Raw genomic sequence first — 19,523 nt, 5'->3', positions numbered from 1 at the left:
TCTCAACCTGCTTCATTAGTGTTTCTACTTTGATATAGTGTATGATCTCTGATCCCTAAATTCCTATCTCAGTCTGTGCAGCTACTTGTAAAGTTCTCTCAACCTTGCTGCTATTGACTTAACTGGTGGAACAGATTAACTCCGTGTGTTAGTTGGAGTCTCATTAGGATACCAGGCATCAAATTGCCTCGTTCTCCTGGATTGTTTTAGAAAGTGTGCTCATGTCCTTTTCATTCACAGGATCATGCTTGAGCTCTGCAAGTGGCAGTTAATGTGTTTACGCCTAAATGCCAGCAGTCAAGAATTAGCAATGATTTTCTCAATTTGGAAGGGGCAACATGTAGGTGAGCAATATCGTCATAGTAGGTAGTATTGATTCCCAACAAGCGACAAACCTGTTTAATTGCACATCCTGTAAAATGTGTTCCCTCATCCAAATTGCTGTGCAAATAATCCTCATTCTTCTTTTACTATAACCCAACAGGTTGAATAGTCTTGTGTGAGGTGAGCTCCTACCCACCTTGTAAATTTGTCAATAATGATCAAGCAATGAGTTCTTCCCTATCTTGGTGGGAGAGTCCAATGAATCTATTTGTAATTGCTCCTTGGACCTTTTAATCAGGGCTAGTATGAAACGCCAACTTTGACTGATTTTCCTACTTTATTTTGAACATCTAACATGATCTCTGGAAATATTTTGCCATTTCTCTTCCCATTGTCTGCACTACCAGCATTTATTGAGCCTATTTCTTCCTCCAGTACCACCAATCCAACATGGCTTATTTTCTATGGTGTGCATTTACATGGTATATTTTCATGATTGCATTATGATACTGCCATCCTTTTTCTCTTTCTGAAGATGCAGTCAGTGCTTTTTACCACTCCATGCTGTTCCTATTCCTGCCTTCCTTCCACTTCTGTATTCCTGTGTTAATCCACCATGTTCCCCTCCTATGACCCAATTGCCAGTGCTGCCACCTGATGGTCAAGGCATGCTGGCTGTCTCATCTGTTCGTTGATTATGGATTTGAATGAAGTTTGTTCTCGTGTTTCAACCTTCACCGCTTTGTACACTGGTCAAACTGATTCCATTAATGTCTTAATTATGGTCTCATATATACGGACTCCATTACTACCCCAAAGGTGTACATTGTTGGTATAAATGTTAGCCTAAAAATATGTTGCTGGTAAAGCTCAAGAGGGCTTATGCCTGAAACGTCGATTCTCCTTCTCCTTTGATGCTGCCTGACCTGCTGCACTTTTCCAGCAACACATTTTTAAGCTCTGATCCCCAGCATCTGCAGTCCTCACTTTCTCATAAATGTTAGCCTGTTGAGTACAGTAATAAAATTGTTTCTACCATTTACTTTGAGTTTCTATTTTTCTCCAACGTAGCTGAAGATGTAGATGATCACTGTCTAATTGTAATGATATTGCTCATCTCCAGGTTACCTCATTAAATAACATTGAGAAAGTTAATGCGAGTTCTTAATTGTCATATAGGCATAAAGTTTTCAACTATCATATTATATGGACCTAAAAGATACTACTTCTCTTTGTAAACTGTATACAAAGTATTGAAATTCCTTTTTCTACTATACTTCACAAATGTTAAATTATTCCAATTCAGCCATTGTCCTAAATTTATTATTTTCATCTGTATCTTATTAACAATAGAATATGATTCCCAAATTGAGATATTCAATCAAAATATTCGATGAATTATTCCAAGTTCTCAAAGCAAAGCATATCTGTTTCTAAATTCTAACTGAAACATTTCATTATCTTTCTGTCTCATACAGTCCTGATTAAAATATTCTTACTATTTTAAAACATCTTTTGATTCCAAGCACTAATGCCTGTGAGTATTTAATACTTTACAGTTGGATGCCTCAGTTTCCCAAAAGTAATTTGCTGAATGCTTTTCAACATTTCACATCTCAATTATTGCAAATTTTCTTTTTTGGTATGCAGCTGTCTTTGCATTCATTTTGTATTTATTGCGTTCCTTGTCCTTACGTATTTTTTGTTTTGGTGGTTTTCTTCTAGAAATGGAAACCAATAAAACAGATACTTTGTAGCTTGTGTACTCTACCATCATATATAAATACATATATTTATCTTTAATAAATTCTGTTTTTAAAATTTGCTTTCAGGAGAGATCAGAAAACTCCTTTTAGGTGTTGTCAGATATTTTCCTGACCCTTTTGGCTCACCTATTCTGCTATCAGCCTCTAGGGGTCTTGTCTCACTTATCTGTGCAGGCCTGGCATTACCATATTGCCAGCATCGTTCAGCCCACTCAACTGGCACTTTGTATCCTGAGTCATAGAGTCATAGACATGTATAGCTTGGGAACAGACCCTTCAGTCAAACTCATCCATGCCAATGTCTTCCTTCAGATTCTTTTGGATATCCCCCCCCCATAACAGCTCCAGGTGGCACTCTGTCTGAATGATGGTAAATTAGAAATATAAAGACCATAACTTTTAAGTTTTTCTGTATTTTTGGAAAAAGGACAATTCTTGAAATGGATTTTTGGAAGGGATTTCAGCACTTTTTACAAAAAACAGATGTTGGCAGTTTGCAAGTGCTGTTTACACTGTTGTTTGTTCAAACAGTGGAGAAGTTTAGTTTTGGAATGGACTGGAGCCAAAGACTGTGTTTTAGCTGTAACTAGAATCTATTTTTATTTCTAATAGATAGTCCATTTTTAACTACAGAAACCTGTTCTGTGCTTTACATTAACTTGGATCTGAAAAGACGGTATATTGTTTTTCCTTAAAAATGGTGGATTTGATTTTTGTCATGCTACTGCAATAAGGCATAAGTGTACTCACTGAATGCAGTGCTGGTCCTAGGAATGTGATACAAGAATAATATTGCATAATGTGCACCTTCCGCATTTAATTTAAAGGGGTAAGTTATGGCAGGACAGCTAAAAGCCATGATGTGATCTTAGTGTTCAGTGTCTGGTGCCAGCGTGTGTGCAGGAAGTGTCCATCTCTGGATTTTGGAGCTGAAGATGAGTATTCACAAGGTGGAGAGTATTAAGGGTAGCATGTATAGAGAAGTGGTTACTCTGTAAGCCAATTCTTCGCAGGCAGGAAAAGGATGGGTGACCACCAGGTAGAGCAAGAGGTCCAGGCATATAGAAAGGAGTCTCCTGTGGCTATTCCCCTGCAAAACCAGATTTGAGTACTGTTGTGGAGGGAATGCAGCAACTGCCAAATGTGTTGCACCCCAATTGTTTTGCTGGACAAATAAGTAGAAAGTATGGGGACATGATAGGATTTGCTTGTCAGGGGAACAAAGGGGCATTTCAGCTGCACATCCTAGGATGGTAGGCTGCCTTGTGTTAGGGTCAAGCAGATACAGGACATTCTGGAGGGGAAAAGTGAACAGCCAAAGTACATATGAAATGAAATAAGTTTTTTTAAAAAGAAAGGATGAATACAAAAAAAAATCAATCTAAGGAGTTGGGAAGTAAACTGAAAAGTAGGACCTCCTAAGGTAGTGATCTCTGGCTTACTACCTGTGCTTGTCAGTCAAAATAGCAGGATATATCCGACTAAAGAGATGGTATGAGGAGAATGGTTTTAGGTTCCTGGGGCTCTGGGACTCATTCTAGGGAGGTAGGACCAGTAAAAAATGAACAGGTTACACTTGTACAGGACTCGGATGCTGGCCGAAAGGGAGTATTTGCTCAAATGATTGGGATGACTTTAAACTAAACTATCAGGAGGGTGTGAACCGAGACAAGAAGTCAGAGGAAGGTGAATCGAGGACAAGAACAAATGATAAGGCAATAAGCATTGATAGGCTGAGAAATCAAGGGCCAGGATGAAACAAAGTTAAAAATCACACAACACCAGGTTATAGTCCAGCAGGTTTAATTGGAAGCACACTAGCTTTCGGAGTGCCACTCCTTCATCAGGTGTTGTGGAGGGCTCAATTCTAACACACAGAATTTATAGCAAAAATTTACAGTGTGATGTAACTGAAATTATACATTGAAAAAATTGAATGTTAAGCCTTTCATCTGTTAGAATACAGTGATAGTTTCGTTTCTTTCATGTGTAAATCAGAAAACCTGATGTCTTGCGGTGCCTGATGAATTACTTGAATTTCCAACACTTGCTCCAGACCAGTTTGTTCTGAATCAAACAGATTTCCAATAACTTCTACGTAATGCTCCAAAGTGATGTAACTCGTCCTTAATGTGTTCAAGAGGTTTTTAATTATTTTCAAGTTTTTGTTATGTTTATGCATATTTTATTAACCTTAGTACAGTTGCTATGCTGTTTTGAATCTTGGCTATAAAATAGAACGTAATCATGTAATAGGTACTCTTCAATTAAGCTGCTTCTCTTATAACAAAATGAGAATCAATTCTTTGAGGTTGACAAGGTTGAGGCAAAAGCAGCAGAACCCCTTTTTTAAATTCCCTTAATACTCTGAAATGCTTAATTCGTGCAACTTTGCGAGTTGCACTCTAGTTAGTTTTGTGTTTCTTGCGATAATGGCCCATTAGACTCAATAAATGAGGGCATAGTGTTAACTGATTCTTACTAAACTGTCCTTTCATTGGAACCTTTTTAGATGTATCATTATAATCTTTTTTTTCAGATATCTCATTTATGCTGTCACTCAGACTTGTTTCTCTAGAACTAAACAATAGGGGTGCTGTTTTTGGGAGAGGGTTCTCCTGCATCCACATTGTTGTAACTAAAGATGCATACCTCGGTTTGTCCTTATGGACTCATACAAATTATGAATAGCCTTGCTAAGTCATCTAATTGTTTTCCAAATATGAAAGCATGGTATCTAACCTCTTTAGTTAGCTAACCAGATAATAATTGTTCTGTTTCAAGATTGTCATGCCCTTCTATCTCATTCTCTCAGTATGTCCTTTCTATCCTCCATTAATTCTTTTTAACTAACATGCATGCACCTGGTTATCTTTCTTCTAGCGATTAGTCTTGCTTCATCATTTTGATGTGATTTGGCCTTTTTTGGATGACTTGGTGTGTCAAACAAATAACTTTACCAATCCTTTTAATTACACCATGTGAATAGTTGAGTTATATTTTCAATGGTTCTGCCTGTAAAGGTAATAACTCTAATATTTCATCCTTAGTTGAAATGTTTAGGATTTAATGTTTATTAGCCCACCACTACTTCATCGTTGTTTGTGAAGACCTTGGGTGTTCTTGAGTTACTATGTCGGCTTATGTTACTCTTCCCAAAACACTGAGACATTGCCTACTATGAAAGATTTGTCCTTCTGTCATTTAAAAAAAACTTTCTTTGATTAGTTTGAGGACCCCTCATCTCAGGTCCACAAACTAATTCAAAATGATTGAAACCAGTAGGTTTGCTTGGTGACTCTTGAGTTATAAACAACAGAAATTTTAGTCTTTTTGTCCCTGTCATGAGGTTTTTCATAATAGTATGCCTTGATCACTTTTAAGGGTTTGATAGTACCTTGTTAAAATTCCTTTGTGTCCTGAAGATTTAAATGTTGTTCACAGACTGTTGATGACTTTCTGAAACATTTTAGATATAATATTGAAAATTGATCCAACTCGGTCTCTTGCTAACCAGTAGTGGGTAAAGAACTTATTATATTCTGTCTTTAGTGGTAATGGTTTTCAAGGGAATGGCATCTGGGAATCAAGTAACCATGTTCATAGTAGTAAAGATATACTTGTGTCTTGCTTTGTGTAAAGGTCCCACGCAGTCTTCTAACACCCTGTTGGATTGATGTGAAATTTAAAGTACCAGTTTGATTGTATGTTGTGATTTTTCCCACAATCTGGCAGGTAGACATTTTATGCAAACCTGCAGTATCTCCTTGTAGACTAGACCAGTAAAAATGGTGACTTGTGTGTGCTTGGATTTTTCAGATTCCCCATACGCTGAGCCATGGGAATTTCATCGGCTATCCTTAATATTATTTACAACATTAGGGTAGTACTATTTTTTTGGTGCACCACCATCATCCTCAAATTTATGAGCTGATAGTCATAGGGATGTACAGCACATAAACAGACCTTTCATTCCAACTTGTCCATGCCGACCAGATATCCAAGTCTAATCTAGTCCCGCTTGCCAGCACTCAGCTCCTATCTCTCCAAACCTTCCTATTCATATACCCATCCAGATGCCGTTTAATTGTTGCAATTGTGCGAGCCTTCACCACTTCCTTTGGCAGCTCATTCCATCCAGGTACCACCGTCTGTGTGAAACAGTTGTCCTTCGGTCTTTTTTATATTTTTCCCCTCTCACCCTAAATCTATGCGCTCTAGCTCTGGACTTCCCCACCCTTGGGAAAAGACTTTGTCTAGTTATCCTATCCATGCCCCTCATGATTTTATAAACCTCTCTGGTCATCCCTTAGCCTCTGATGCTCCAGGGAAAACAGCCCCAGCCTATTCAACTTTGCCAGTTCCATTCCAGAATCCCATTTTTAGTATAGTACTGTTCTGAAAATTCTTTTATTTCCGCTTCCGTTGATCCATTTGGATTACTTAATTATATGGCTCAGCAAGTTGGTCCAAACAGAATGACTTATTGAACATGTCCTTCGGGTTATCTGAATTCCTAAAGTTTCAGATTACTAAGTACCTTTGTCAATTTACATCCAATGATTTGTACTTGTTTAGCTATTGCTTGGATCATTATTCATGAACGAAGAGTTCCTGGAACTTTTTCCTGTATTTGCTCGCTCCTGTTGACTTTATTTGGCCTTTCCATGACTACTGACAAAGCTATTATCTTCAGTCTGGACATATTATTCTCTAGGTGTAGGTCAATTGTATGGATGGACAGTCTCTACAGTTGCCATTCCAGACATCCCCTTCAATACCGTTTACACAAACATTGACATTCATTTCAATCTCTGGTGTGAAAGCCATGTGTTTGTTCAGTGAAGCAGTTTGGGCAGCTCCTGTATCCCCAAGAATGACTATGGAGTTACATGCCTCATCTGAGACATACAAATTTACTTTTCCTTTTGACAAGATTTCCTAACTCTTCGGTATCTCATTTACTTCCCCTGCAGTTAGTCTTACAACTGCAGTCAGAACTACAACCCAGTCTGTTTTAATCTGTCAGGGTTGAAAAGTGTGGTGTTGAAAAAGCACAGCAGGTCAGGCAGCATCCGAGGAGCAAGAGAGTCTGTTTCGGGCATAGGTCCTTCATCAGAAATGTCAAGGGGGTTGGTTGCTGAGAGATCAATATGGGAGTGGGCATGGGGAGGGAATGTAGCTGGGAAAATGATAGGTGGATGTAGGTGAGGGGCAGTAGTGATAGGTTAGTGGAGAAGGTGGAGCAGATAGATGGGAAGGAAGGTAGACAGTTAGGATGGGTCAAGAGGGCGCTACTGAGTTGAAGGGTTGGATTTTTGATGAGGTGGGGGGAGGGGAGATTTGGAAACTGGTGTAGTCAATGTTGATTCAACCATATGGCATCAACATCGACTTCACTGCTTTCCAAATCTGCCTCTCCCCTCCTCATCACGGTCCTCTTTACCTGTCCTACCTGTCAATCTTGTTTCCACTTATCCCCTCCACCCTCCCCACCGACCTATCACTATTGCCCCCACCTTCATCCATCTATCACCTTCTCAGCAACCTTCCCCTCCATCTTCCTGATGAAGTGCCTATGCCTGAAACGTCAACTATCCTGCTCTTCAGATGCCTCCTGACCTGCTGTGCTTTTCTAGTGCTATGCTTTTTGACTCTGATATCCAGCATCTGCAGACTCACCTTCTTGTAATCTGTCAGGCCTTTTTCTTTATAACCCTAATGAGATTACCCTGCAATTTGAGTAATCTGCTTAAACAGAAAAAATATAGGCCATTAAGCACATTGAGCCTGCTTTGTCATGCAATTTGATCATTCAACTCAGTACTCTTGTTCCTGCTTTCTTCCCACGCCCTTTGACTCCTATGACCCAAAGAACAATATCTAAGTCCTCCTTTTTCACTCAATTGTTTTTCTACGGTAGAGACAATGGACAATAGACAATAGGTGCAGGAGTAGGCCATTCTGCCCTTCGAGCCTGCACCACCATTCATTATGATCATGGCTGATCATCCTCAATCAGTATCCTGTTACTGCCTTGTCTCCATAACCCTTGATTCCATGTCCTTGAGAGCTCTATCCAACTCCTTAAATGAATCCAGAGACTGGGCCTCCACTGCCTTCTGGGGCAGAGCATTCCACACACCCACCACTCTCTGGGTGAAGAAGTTTCTCCTCATCTCTGTCCTAAATGGTCTACCCCTTATTTTTAAGCTGTGTCCTCTGGTTTGGGACTCACCCGTCAGCGGAAACATGTTTCTTGCCTCCAGAGTGTCCAATCCTTTAATAATCTTATACGTCTCAATCAGATCCCCTCTCAGTCTTCTAAACTCAAGGGTATACAAGCCCAGTTGCTCCAGTCTTTCAACATAAGATAGTCCCGCCATTCCAGGAATTGACCTTGTGAACCTTCGCTGCACTCCCTCAATAGCCAGAATGTCTTTCCTCAAATTTGGAGACCAGAACTGCACACAATATTCCAGAAGCAGTATCAACAGGGCCCTATACAACTGCAGAAGAACCTCTTTGCTTCTATACTCAATCCCTCTTGTTATGGAGGCCAGCATGCTATTAGCTTTCTCCACTACCTGCTGTACCTGCATGCTTACCTTCATTGACTGGTGTACAAGAACACCCAGATCTCTTTATACTGCCCCTTTACCTAAATTGATTCCATTTAGGTAGTAATCTGCCTTCCTGTTCTTGCCACCAAAGTGGATAACCATACATTTATCCACATTAAACTGCATCTGCCATGCATCTGTCCACTCGCCTAACCTGTCCAGGTCACCCTGTAATCTCCTAACACCCTCCTCACATTTCACCCTGCCACAAAGCTTTGTATCATCTGCAAATTTGCTAATGTTACTATTAATACCATCTTCTATATCATTAATATATATTGTAAAAAGCTGCAGTCCCAGCACTGATCCCTGCGGGACCCCACTGGTCACCACCTGCCATTCTGAAAGGGAGCCGTTTATCACTACTCTTTGTTTCCTGTCAGCCAACCAATTTTCAGTCCAAGTCAGTACTTTGCCCCCAATACCATGTGCCCTAATTTTTCTCACTAACCTCCTATGTGGGACTTTATCAAAGGCTTTCTGAAAGTCCAGGTACACTACATCCACTGAATCTCCCTTGTCCATCTTCAGAGTTACATCCTCAAAAAATTCCAGATTGGTCAGGCATGATTTCCCCTTCATAAATCCATGCTGACTCTGACCTATCCTGTTACTACTATCCAGATGTGTTGTAATTTCATCCTTTATAATTGACTCCAGCATCTTTCCCACCACTGAGGTCAGACTAACTGGTCTATAATTTCCTGATTTCTCTCTCTCACCTTTCTTAAAAAGTGGTACAACATTAGCTACCCTCCAATCCTCCGGAACTGATCCTGAGTCTATTGAACTCTGGAAAATAATCACCAACACATCCACAATTTCTCGAGCCACCTCCTTCAGTACTCTGGGATGTAGACAATCAGGCGTTCAGACCTAACCGTCTCTCCAACACCAATTCCTGGCAAATATAAATTCCCTTAAGTTCAGGTCCTTCAGCTACTGTTACCTCTGGGAGATTGCTTGTGTCTTCCCCAGTGAACACAGATCTGAAGTACCAATTCAACTCTTCTGCCATTTCTTTGTTCCCCATAATATATTCCCCTATTTCTGTCTTCAAGGGTCCAATTTTAGCCTTAACCATTTTTTTCCCTTTCACATAGCTAAAAAAGCTTTTAGTATCCTCCTTTTATATTTTTGGCCAGTTTACCTTTGCACCTCATTTTTTCTCTGCATATTTCCTTCTTAGTAATCCTCTGTTGTTCTTTAAAAGCTTCCCAGTCCTCCGTTTTCCTACTCATCTTTGTTATGTTATACTTTTTCTCTTTTGAGTTTATATGTTTCTTAACTTCCCTCATCAGCCATGGCCACTCCTGCCTCCTCCTAGGATCTTTCTTCCTTTTTGGAATGAACTGATCCTGTATCTTCTGCATTATACCCAGAAATATCTGCCAATGTTCCTCCAATGTCATCCCTGCTAAGGTATTGCACCATTGAACTTTGGCCAGCTCCTCCCTCAGCTCCATAGTTCCCTTTATTCAACTGAAATATTGTCACTACTGATTGTACCCTTTCCCTTTCAAATTGCAGATTGAAGCTTATTGTATAATGGTCACTACCTCCTAATGGCTCCTTCACTTCGAGATCCCTGATCAATTCTGGTTCGTTTCACAGTAGAGAATTCACTGTTCTGGGTGAAGGAATTTCTTCATCTCATGCAGACATACAGGACAGAGGCCATTGCACCTGTGCTGATCTATTTACACAAATCCCACTTTCCACCACTTGGCCCATAGCCTTGACTGTTTTGACATTTCAAATGCTCAATCATTTACTTTCTGAAATGCTGTGAGATTTCCTGACTTTACTATCCTGTCACGCTCTGTATTCCATATTCCCACCACATTTAGAGTGGAAAAAGAATCTCCTTAAACCCCCCTCTCAAACTCCTGCCCTTCACTTTTAACATTTCCCCTTTCAACTAAGGGGAACAGTGCATCCTCTCCACCTTGTCCATTTCCCTCATATTATACAATGCAATCAGCAAATTCCCCCCTGCAATCTGCTCTAAAGAAAGCAATCCACGTATGTAATCTATTTGTTACTATAATGCTGCAACCCATGTAATGTTCTGGTGAATCTCATCTGCGTTTTCTCCAGTGCAATTATGTATAGTATGGTGAACAGAATTGCATGCGCTACTCCAGCCGTGGGCAAACCAAATTTTTTCTCATCTCCAGTATAATCTCCCTGCTGTATATGCCACAGCTGATAAAGGCAAGTGTCCCATATATATTTTAATGACCCTTTTAACCTGTCTTGCTGTCTTCAGGGATCTTTGGACAAACACCCCAGGATCAATCTGTTCCTTTATACTTTCTAGTCTCCTGTAATTTATTGAGTACTTTGTTGTCTTGTTACGACAAAGTGCATCTCCTCTCAATTTTCAGGGTAAAATACCATGTGCAACTGATCTGCCCATCTGACTAATCTGTTCTATCTTCCTGTAACGTAGGACCTTCACCCTCGCCATTAACTACCTGGCCAATTGTTGTCATCCACAAACATTTATCATTCTCATCTATCACAAACAATAAGTGTCCCAGCACCGATCCCTGTGGTGCCACTGGACACTGGCCTCCAGTCAAACAATCAGCCTTCTACCATCGCCCTATGTCATCTTGAACTAAGCCAATTTTGAATCCAACTTGTTAATTTACCCTGGACCCCATATGCTTTGACCTTTTGTAAAATCAATCTCCCATGTGGAACCATGCCAAAGGCTTTACTAAAGTCCATGATCCTAGCTAATCTCAGTCCTAAAAGGCCTACCTTGTATCTTTAAACTGTGGTGCTTGGTTCTAGACTCCCTAGTCATTGGGAACATCTTTCATGTGTTTATCGTGTGTAGTTCTTTGAATCTGAGATTTCTGAGATCCTAAAATCCCCCACCCCCACTTCTTCTAAACTCCAGCAAATGTAGGCCCATCTGAGCCAGTCTTTCTCTTTCTACATCTGTCTTGTCATCCCAGAAGTCATTCTTGTAATACTTTTGTTGTACTCCCTCCACAGCCAAATGTCTTTCCTCAAATGAGATCAAAATTGCACACAGTATTCCAGGTGTGGTCTCACCAAGGCCTTGTATGATTGCCACAAGATATTCCTGCTCCTGTACTTTTAATGGCTTTGAGGCCAACATACTATTTCCTGCATTTACAGCTTGCTACACCTGTGTGCTGGCTTTGATTAACTGGTGTCAGTGACACAAAAAACTGCAGATGCTGAAATCTAAGGTAGATGAGCAGGAGGCTGGAAGAACACAGCAAATCAGGCAGCATCAAGAGGAGAAATCAACGTTTTGGGTGTAACCCTTCAGGACTGGGGAGTGGGTGTAAGGGGAGCTGAAGTTCATCGACTTTGCCCACAACTTCCTCCCTGCCTTTAAATTTACTTGGTCTATCTTGGGACTCGGTGGTTAGCACTGCAGCCTCACAGCTCCAGGATCCCAGGTTCGATTCCAGCCTCGGGTGAATGTCTTTGTGGAGTTTGCACGTTCTCCCTGTGTCTGCGTGGGTTTCCTCCCACAGTCCAAAAATGTGCAGGTCAGGTGAATTGGCCATGATAAATTTCCCATAAGTGTTAGGTGCATTAGTCGGAGAGAAATGGATCTGGGTGGGTTACTCTTCGGAGGATCGATGTGGACTGGTTGGGCCGTAGGGCCTGTTTCCACACTGTAGGGAATCTAATCTACTTCTCTCCCCTTTCTTGACCTCTTCGTCTCCATCTCCAATGACAGTCTACACAAGGGTGTTTACTATAAACCCAGACTCCCATAACTACCTGGACTACACCTTGTCCCACCCAGAATCCTGCAAGAACTCCATCCCGTTGTCCCAATTCCTCTGCCTCTGTCACATCTGCTCAGATGAAGAGACATTCCACTCCCAAGCATCCCAGATGTCCATCTATTTTGAGCAACATGCTTTTCCCCCCTCTGTCATCCAGACAGCCCTCCATCCCACCACCTCCATTCCCCGCTGCACTGCTTTTAACCCCCCCCCCATGCAATAAATACAGGATCTCCAACTACCACCCCACCAGTCTCTGCATCCAACATAATATCCTTAAACACTTCCACCAACTCCAATTAGACCTCACCACCAAGAACAACTTCCCCTCTCCACCCTTCTCTGCCTTCTGCAAGGACCATTCCCTTCTCCTATCCTTGGTTCATGCCACTCTCCTCACCAACTCCACTGAACTTCCAGGTACCTTCCCCTGAAACTGTAAAACATGCAAAACCTGCTGCCACACCACAGCCAGGACCCCAAACAGTCCTTCCAGATGAGAGAGGTTCACCTTTTCTCTCCAAGCTGGTTTATTGTACCTGGTGCTTCCGTTGTGGTCTTCTCTACATCGGTGAGACTAAACGTAAATTCGACATGTTTCGCTGAGCAACTCAGCCATGCTTGTGCTTCATCTGACCTCCCAGTCATCACCCATTTAAATTCCCCTATCCATTCCCTTTCTGACATGACCATTCTCGACCCCCTCCATTGTCACAGCAAATCAAACTGCAAATTGGAGTAATAATGCCTCATCTTTGGCCGAGGCAGCCTAAAACCCGGAGGACTCTATACTGAATTCTCCAATTTCAAATAACTTCCCTTCCATTCCGTTAATTTGCTTTCCAGTCCCTCTCCCTCCCCCTCCCTTCCATTCCTCTGACTAGCTACCAACCAGATTCATTCCTCCCATCGACCAATCAATTTGTACCCTCTACCTGTGTTCACCTATCCCTACCTCACCACCCCGCCACCCACCCCTACTTTCCCCCCATCTTTATCTGCAGCTCCTCTTACATTCAACCCGAGCCCTGAAGAAGGGTTACACCGGAAACATTGACTTCTCCACCTGATGATCCCTTGCTTGCTGTATTCTTCCAGCCTTCTGCATGTCTACCTTTGATGAACTGTGTACAAGGAAACCCCGGTTTAATTGCACCGTCCCTTTCTCAATTTATCACCATTCGGATAATAACCTGCCTTCCTGCTTTTGTAACCAAAGATAATAACTCCACATTTATCCACATTATACTTCATCTGCGCATTTGCCCACTCATTCAACATGTCCAAACTTTACTGAAGCACCTCTGCAACTTCCTCACAATGCATCCTCCCACCCAGATTTGATTTCTGCAAACTTTACCTTTTTATATTGATTAAATATTACATTTAGCTCCCTCATCTAAAGTATTAAATATGTACAGTGCAACCACTGAATGAGACTGGCAGGGGAGTATTTTGTTCAGATAATTATCATTCGTGAAACTGATCAGATCGTAAACAAGTGGTAATTTATGAGTGCAGCTATTTGGCAATGTACGCCATAATGTTGTTTAACTTATAACAGATCTATCGTAAACAAGCAGTATTTTGAGTGCTGGTTATTGAACATTTCTCGGTTATCCAGCAATGCACTCAATAACTGCTTTTAATTGACGACTGAATGCTGAGTTGCCTAATGCCGTTTTTACGGGACCTTGAGACCTTGTCCGGATATTCCAAAATTTGGATAGTTGATGTTTGGACAATAGAGGTTGTACTGTATTATGAATAGCAGAGGTCCAAGTACTGATCCCTGTGCTATTCCACTCGTTACTGGCAGCCATTTGGAAATGTATTCATTTATTCCAATTCATTGTTTCCAGTCTATCAACCATTTTCCCTATCCATGCCACTACACTACCCCATCTGGCGTGCTTTAATTTTACGTGCTAATTCTTTGTGGGCCCCTATCGAATGCCTTCTGAAAATGTAAGCAAACTGCATCCAATAACTTCCCCCTTACCAAATCTACGAGCTAGATCCTTGCAAATTTCAGTAGATTTATTGAGCATGATTTCCCTTTTATAATTAATGCTGACTCTGTCCAATCCTGCCATTGTGTTTTCTAAGCGCTCAGCTATCAAATCTTTTATAATGGAACTCTAGCATTTTTCCTACTACCAGTGTCAGGCTAACTGATCTATAATTCCCTGCCTCCTTTTTTTAATATAAATAGTGAATTTACATTAGCTGCCGCCCCATCTATAGGAGCTGTTAGAGTCCAAGGTGTAGCTGACTAATATATCATTTATTTATATGGGCACTTCCTTAAATACCATAAAGGTGCCACAGCTTTTGAGAATGAAAACACTTTTGATCTCGTTTGCAATCTGAGCAGATGCTTTTATGGTCTGAAGGGATCTGGCGCAGCCATTAAGTGATCAAATTTAATTTGCAATACCCTCTCAAATTTGATATAAATCTGCCCATGATGTTGCCTGTCAGCCTCCAGGCTCATCCAAAAATAGCCTTTTATGCCTCTTCATGATCAAAAGAAGCCTCCTTAGAAATTGAGGCATAAACCTTTCAATCTGTCAACTTGGTTTACATGAGCAGTGCCTACTTTTTCTGACTATCTCATCTGCTTGCAATCTTCTCTTTTGAAAAAAATCAAGCTCAGCCTACTTTTGCAACCAATTTGGGAACACTTGCACAAATTTAAACAGCTTGCCTTCTGTCTTGGGTTGGTCTCAGATTCTCGCTCAGCAGCATGTTCCCCAGAATCTGCTTTTTCCTTTTCTGAGAAGTTTCAGCCTTAAGCTCATATACCCTCTTACAGTATTTACTCCTGCCTACTTTACTTTTCCTTTGCCTGAAATGTTCTTTACTTTTGAGTTCTAGAGAAAAGCATTGTCATTTTCTATTTCAAGCTGCTTTGTCTGTAATTGAGGTGTTGCTAATGCAATTAAATTAACATGTAGTTTCAAATGTTGTGCCATTGTTGCCTTTTTTCTGTAATAGTTAGCTAGTTTACTGGTGACAGACCTTGGAAGACTAACTTTAGGTAACACCCAAGTGTTGCTGAGCACTTCATGATTTTCCTTTTTCTTGTTGGAATGGGAACTATGCTACTGCTTGTACCTTTTGCAGCCCTCACTTTTGACCCAACAAGATAGGTAATGTGACAGAGTGCACTTGCTCTTGCTGGGATTGACCACAAGATCAACTGACTCTATTTTCTTTAAGTGTATTTTCAGTTGCTGTGAGTTAAGAGTTGTTGCTATACACTCAGAAGTCACCTAAAGTACACTAGGCAATTAAATAAACCTTAAATGGTGGCTGGACATTTGAATCTGAATGGCATGATTTGACTTTTGCTCTAATCTGTCCATCATTATGAAGGCAAAGATTTCCTTTGTGACAGCATCCCTTGAATAAATCTACCTTGGTGATGTAGACTGCTTTACCCATCATATCTATGCAGTCTTCAAACTGGAGTATTGGGTGGCAGTCAGCTTTGGTCACTGCATTAAATTTTTGATGTCTCATGGAGCCATCCAGCACGGGCAAAAGCACAGTTGGGAGTTCCAGCTACTGCAGCTCTATAAGTTGCTGCTTCACCATGAAGTTAGTTTCTTCCCTTTCTTCTGTGTGACTGATAGAAGTGGTGCCTTAGAGGCATGCCTCTCCACTTCACATAACCTCATGTAGAGGTAGGATGGTGTAGCTTGGACTGTGCATAAATCCATAATTGCAATGAACAGCTGCATTAAGTCTGCTTGATGTTCTACACATTCGTTGGCTTAAGGGAGTCCATGTATGCCAATACTCCTTAATTGGTTAGTTGGGGTTCATTGTGGGCTTTACCTTCATCATTCTCCAAATCTTCCTTGCTTTGCCCTTTAAGTTAGTGGCAATGAAGCAGACTGTGCTTTTTTAAAAATTTGTCCCCTCTTGGTGGTATTGTCTCCTCATGTTGACATACAAAAGCTTTTGCTTGTTTTCCCTTGATTTGGGGTTTCAATAAGATAACATGCTTCCCTGAACTCTTTGGCTACTCTGCATGGGCCATCGAATTGGTCTTTTAAGGGTTCACTTGGTATTGGTCAGAGCATTAACATAATCTAATTAGCAAGCTTATCTTTGATTTTCATTTAAGATTTGTAGATGATAATACCTATGATTGTTGGCTCAAGCACTAACAGAGGCTTGGGATTCTTGGCCTTCAGGAGGAATTGAAATCAATGAATTCCATCTTGGGTTGCCTTTCAGCTGTTTGGTATTTCAGTGGTGCACTTATGAAAGGGTTGTTGTCTTGCCTGTTGTTTGCAGTCAAAATCTGAGCTGATGACGTGGGAAGAGACATTCAGAATATTCTCTAAGTCAATTTTCTTTTTGCTTTTTAGACACTCAACGTGCTTTACTGCTTCTTGAAGACTACTGTTCAAAGCTGAAGAAACCAGAGGAAAAACAACTTAAACGTGCTGTTGAAAGAGTTATAAGTATCTTCAAAAGTGGATTGTTTCAGGCACTACTAGGTATGTTTTTTAAAAAGAAAGCAGGAGTGAAATAAGGATTGTTTTTATATTATATGGAAGAGATTTTCATTTGAAAGGTATTAATTTTATTGCTTTCATGTTTCTTATAATATTTTAAGAAATAAGCTGAGATTATTTTAAGCAGTTGAAAACAGCAGTTGAGCTCTAAGTCTTATTGTGATGGAAGTATTACCTGAAATGTAATGGCATATTTCATCAAGCCCAAATTAGATTGGGTCTTTCACAGTGTAACTACTTTGCTACAATACTATTCATAAATTATTAATAGTAATATTAACATTTCCCAGAAAATATAAACAATATACTGTAATGGAAAGTTACATGGGAGCTTTCCTAAAGTTTATTAACTTTCATTTCAACTTTTTATCAGATCAGAATTTAAGAAAAATATTAAATTGTAATGCATCATAAGGTATTGTGTCTACCTGGCTGCTTTGAAGTCTAAGATCTTGAATTAAAATAACTTACTCAGAGATTGAGGACTCATTTAATAACTAGCACAAACTAGCTTTGCTTTCTTGCTGTTTTTTCAAAATTGTGATCTTTGACAATCATAAAGTGAATTTTTTTTAACCTTTTTAGTTGTAAAGAAATACATTTTGCCCTCTATTAATTCTTATATTTATTTTAGTTTCACTGTTGTAAAATGTCAGGTATTGATTTCACTTAATTTGGTTTCTGCATGCAGCATTTGTCTACAATGAGAGTAGGAAGTTTTATGTAAATCATTAACATCTGCTTTGGACAAAGGGTTGGCATTTAAAATACTATGGGGCACAGTTTGAACTGTTGATGCCATGGAAATGTTATACCAGTTGTGCTATTTGTAGTTTGTGCAAAAATAGTTGTATTGTGAAGTAATGGGTATTTGTACTGTTGTCTTTTGAGCTGAACAAGGCACAATGCGCAACTCTCTGTTTTCTGTAAATCTTAGTGTGATAATACTATGGTTTAACGAGGTGCATTTTGTCCTGGTTACTTAATGAAGAAAGACTAAGAAAGATGTGGTGAGCAGTCTGCTCAAAGCCAATAAAGTAAACAGCTTGTGAAGCCTGGTTTTTTTCAAAGTTAGAACAATAGATGCAGCCTGAATGGGTGGTGTCAAGCTCCCAGAGAACCAGAATGTTTTTAATTTTAGCTTTTTACAGTTGCTGGGGTTTTGAAGCTGGATGTGGAAGCTCATATTCCCTCTGTTACAGCTAAAAACTGGGGTTCTCTTCCTGCTGCTAGAATTGCACGTGGGACAACCTTTTTTACTCAATTTGCCTTTGCCAAGGCTGTGTTTAAAAAATGTTAATATATTGGAAGTGAAGTTACCTGCCAAAGGAGCAGCAGTCTGAAAGCTTATGATTTCAAATAAACCTGTTGGATCAAAGCCTGGTGTTATGTGACATCTGACCTTTCATCCCTGTCCAACACTAGCATCTCCTCATCATGTCCTGTATGGTTGCAGTAAGACTTCTTTGCTCCTGTACTCCAGCTCTCCTGAACTAAAGGCTAATATACCATTTGCCTTCCTAATTGCTTGCTATACTTTCATGCTTGCTCTGAATGACAACGCACAAGTGCACTCTGTCCATTTTTAACATCAACGTTCCCTAGTCTATCACCATTTAAACAATACTCACTGTTTTTTCCTTCCTACAACTTCATTTGTACACACATTATTGCATCTGCCATGAATTTGCCCACACTTTCTCACCTTGTCTACATTGTCTTGAAGGATCCTCACCATACTTTTGTCATTGGCAAACTTGGAAATATTACATTTTGATTCCTTTATCCACTTCATTAATGCATATTATGAACAAGTAGGGCCTAGCCATTGATCCCCTTCCCCAACCCACTGTCACTGCTTTTCATTGGTATTAGGGAAAATACTAGAGTCCATTGTAAAAGATTTAATAGCACCTGGAAACAGTGAAACATGGATTTATGAAAAAGAAGTTATGCTTGGCCAATCTACTGGAATTTTTCAAAGATGTAATAGATGTGTTAATGAGGAAATAGTGTTGAATGTGCTTGAACTTCCCAGTAGGCTTTTGATGAAGTTCCATAAGAAATTAGCATGTAAATTTTAAAGTGTATGGAATTGGTGTAGTGTACTGACCTAGATAGTGAAATGGTTGGCAGGCAGGAAGCAGTAAAAATAAATAGGCCTTTATTTCAGTGGCAGCCAGTGACTAATGTAGTACTGCAGGCATCAGTGCTTGGACCAGCTATTCACAATAGATATTAATTGATTTAGATGGAGATAAATGTAAGATCTCCAAGTTTGCAGATGACTCAAAGCTGTGTGGGAGAGTGAACTGAGGAAGATATAGCGATGCTTCAATGTGACCTGGTTAATTTGAGTGAAGTTTGTGATTTGGATCTGACTATATTCATGGTAGTTTAAAAGAAAGAAGGGTAGCTCTCAGAAACCCATAAAATTCTAACAATTAGTGAGGGTAAATTCAGAAAGGATGTTCCTAATGACTGGGA

The 19,523-nt window shown here is 40.1% G+C and overlaps 1 protein-coding gene across 9 annotated transcripts in view; it reads left to right on the top strand.

Annotated features, from left to right (window-relative positions):
• The window catches only part of LOC140481473 (disks large homolog 2-like), a 956,164-nt gene that overhangs the window by 23,049 nt on the left and 913,592 nt on the right, over positions 1-19,523 (top strand). For 7 of the 9 annotated variants that reach the window (XM_072577706.1, XM_072577705.1, XM_072577704.1 and 4 more), the window contains one exon: positions 16,887-17,018. In XM_072577706.1, the coding sequence (XP_072433807.1) occupies positions 16,887-17,018 (132 nt within the window). Of the gene's footprint in view, positions 1-16,884; positions 17,019-19,523 lie in introns of those variants that run through there. The other 2 variants (XM_072577709.1, XM_072577707.1) reach the window with 1 other exon arrangement.

The sequence above is a fragment of the Chiloscyllium punctatum genome, chromosome 9 (genome assembly GCF_047496795.1).
Source record: "Chiloscyllium punctatum isolate Juve2018m chromosome 9, sChiPun1.3, whole genome shotgun sequence".
Classification (NCBI taxonomy): domain Eukaryota; kingdom Metazoa; phylum Chordata; class Chondrichthyes; order Orectolobiformes; family Hemiscylliidae; genus Chiloscyllium; species Chiloscyllium punctatum.
Note: the sequence above shows the minus strand (reverse complement) of the source record. Positions and strands in the feature narration are given on the sequence as shown.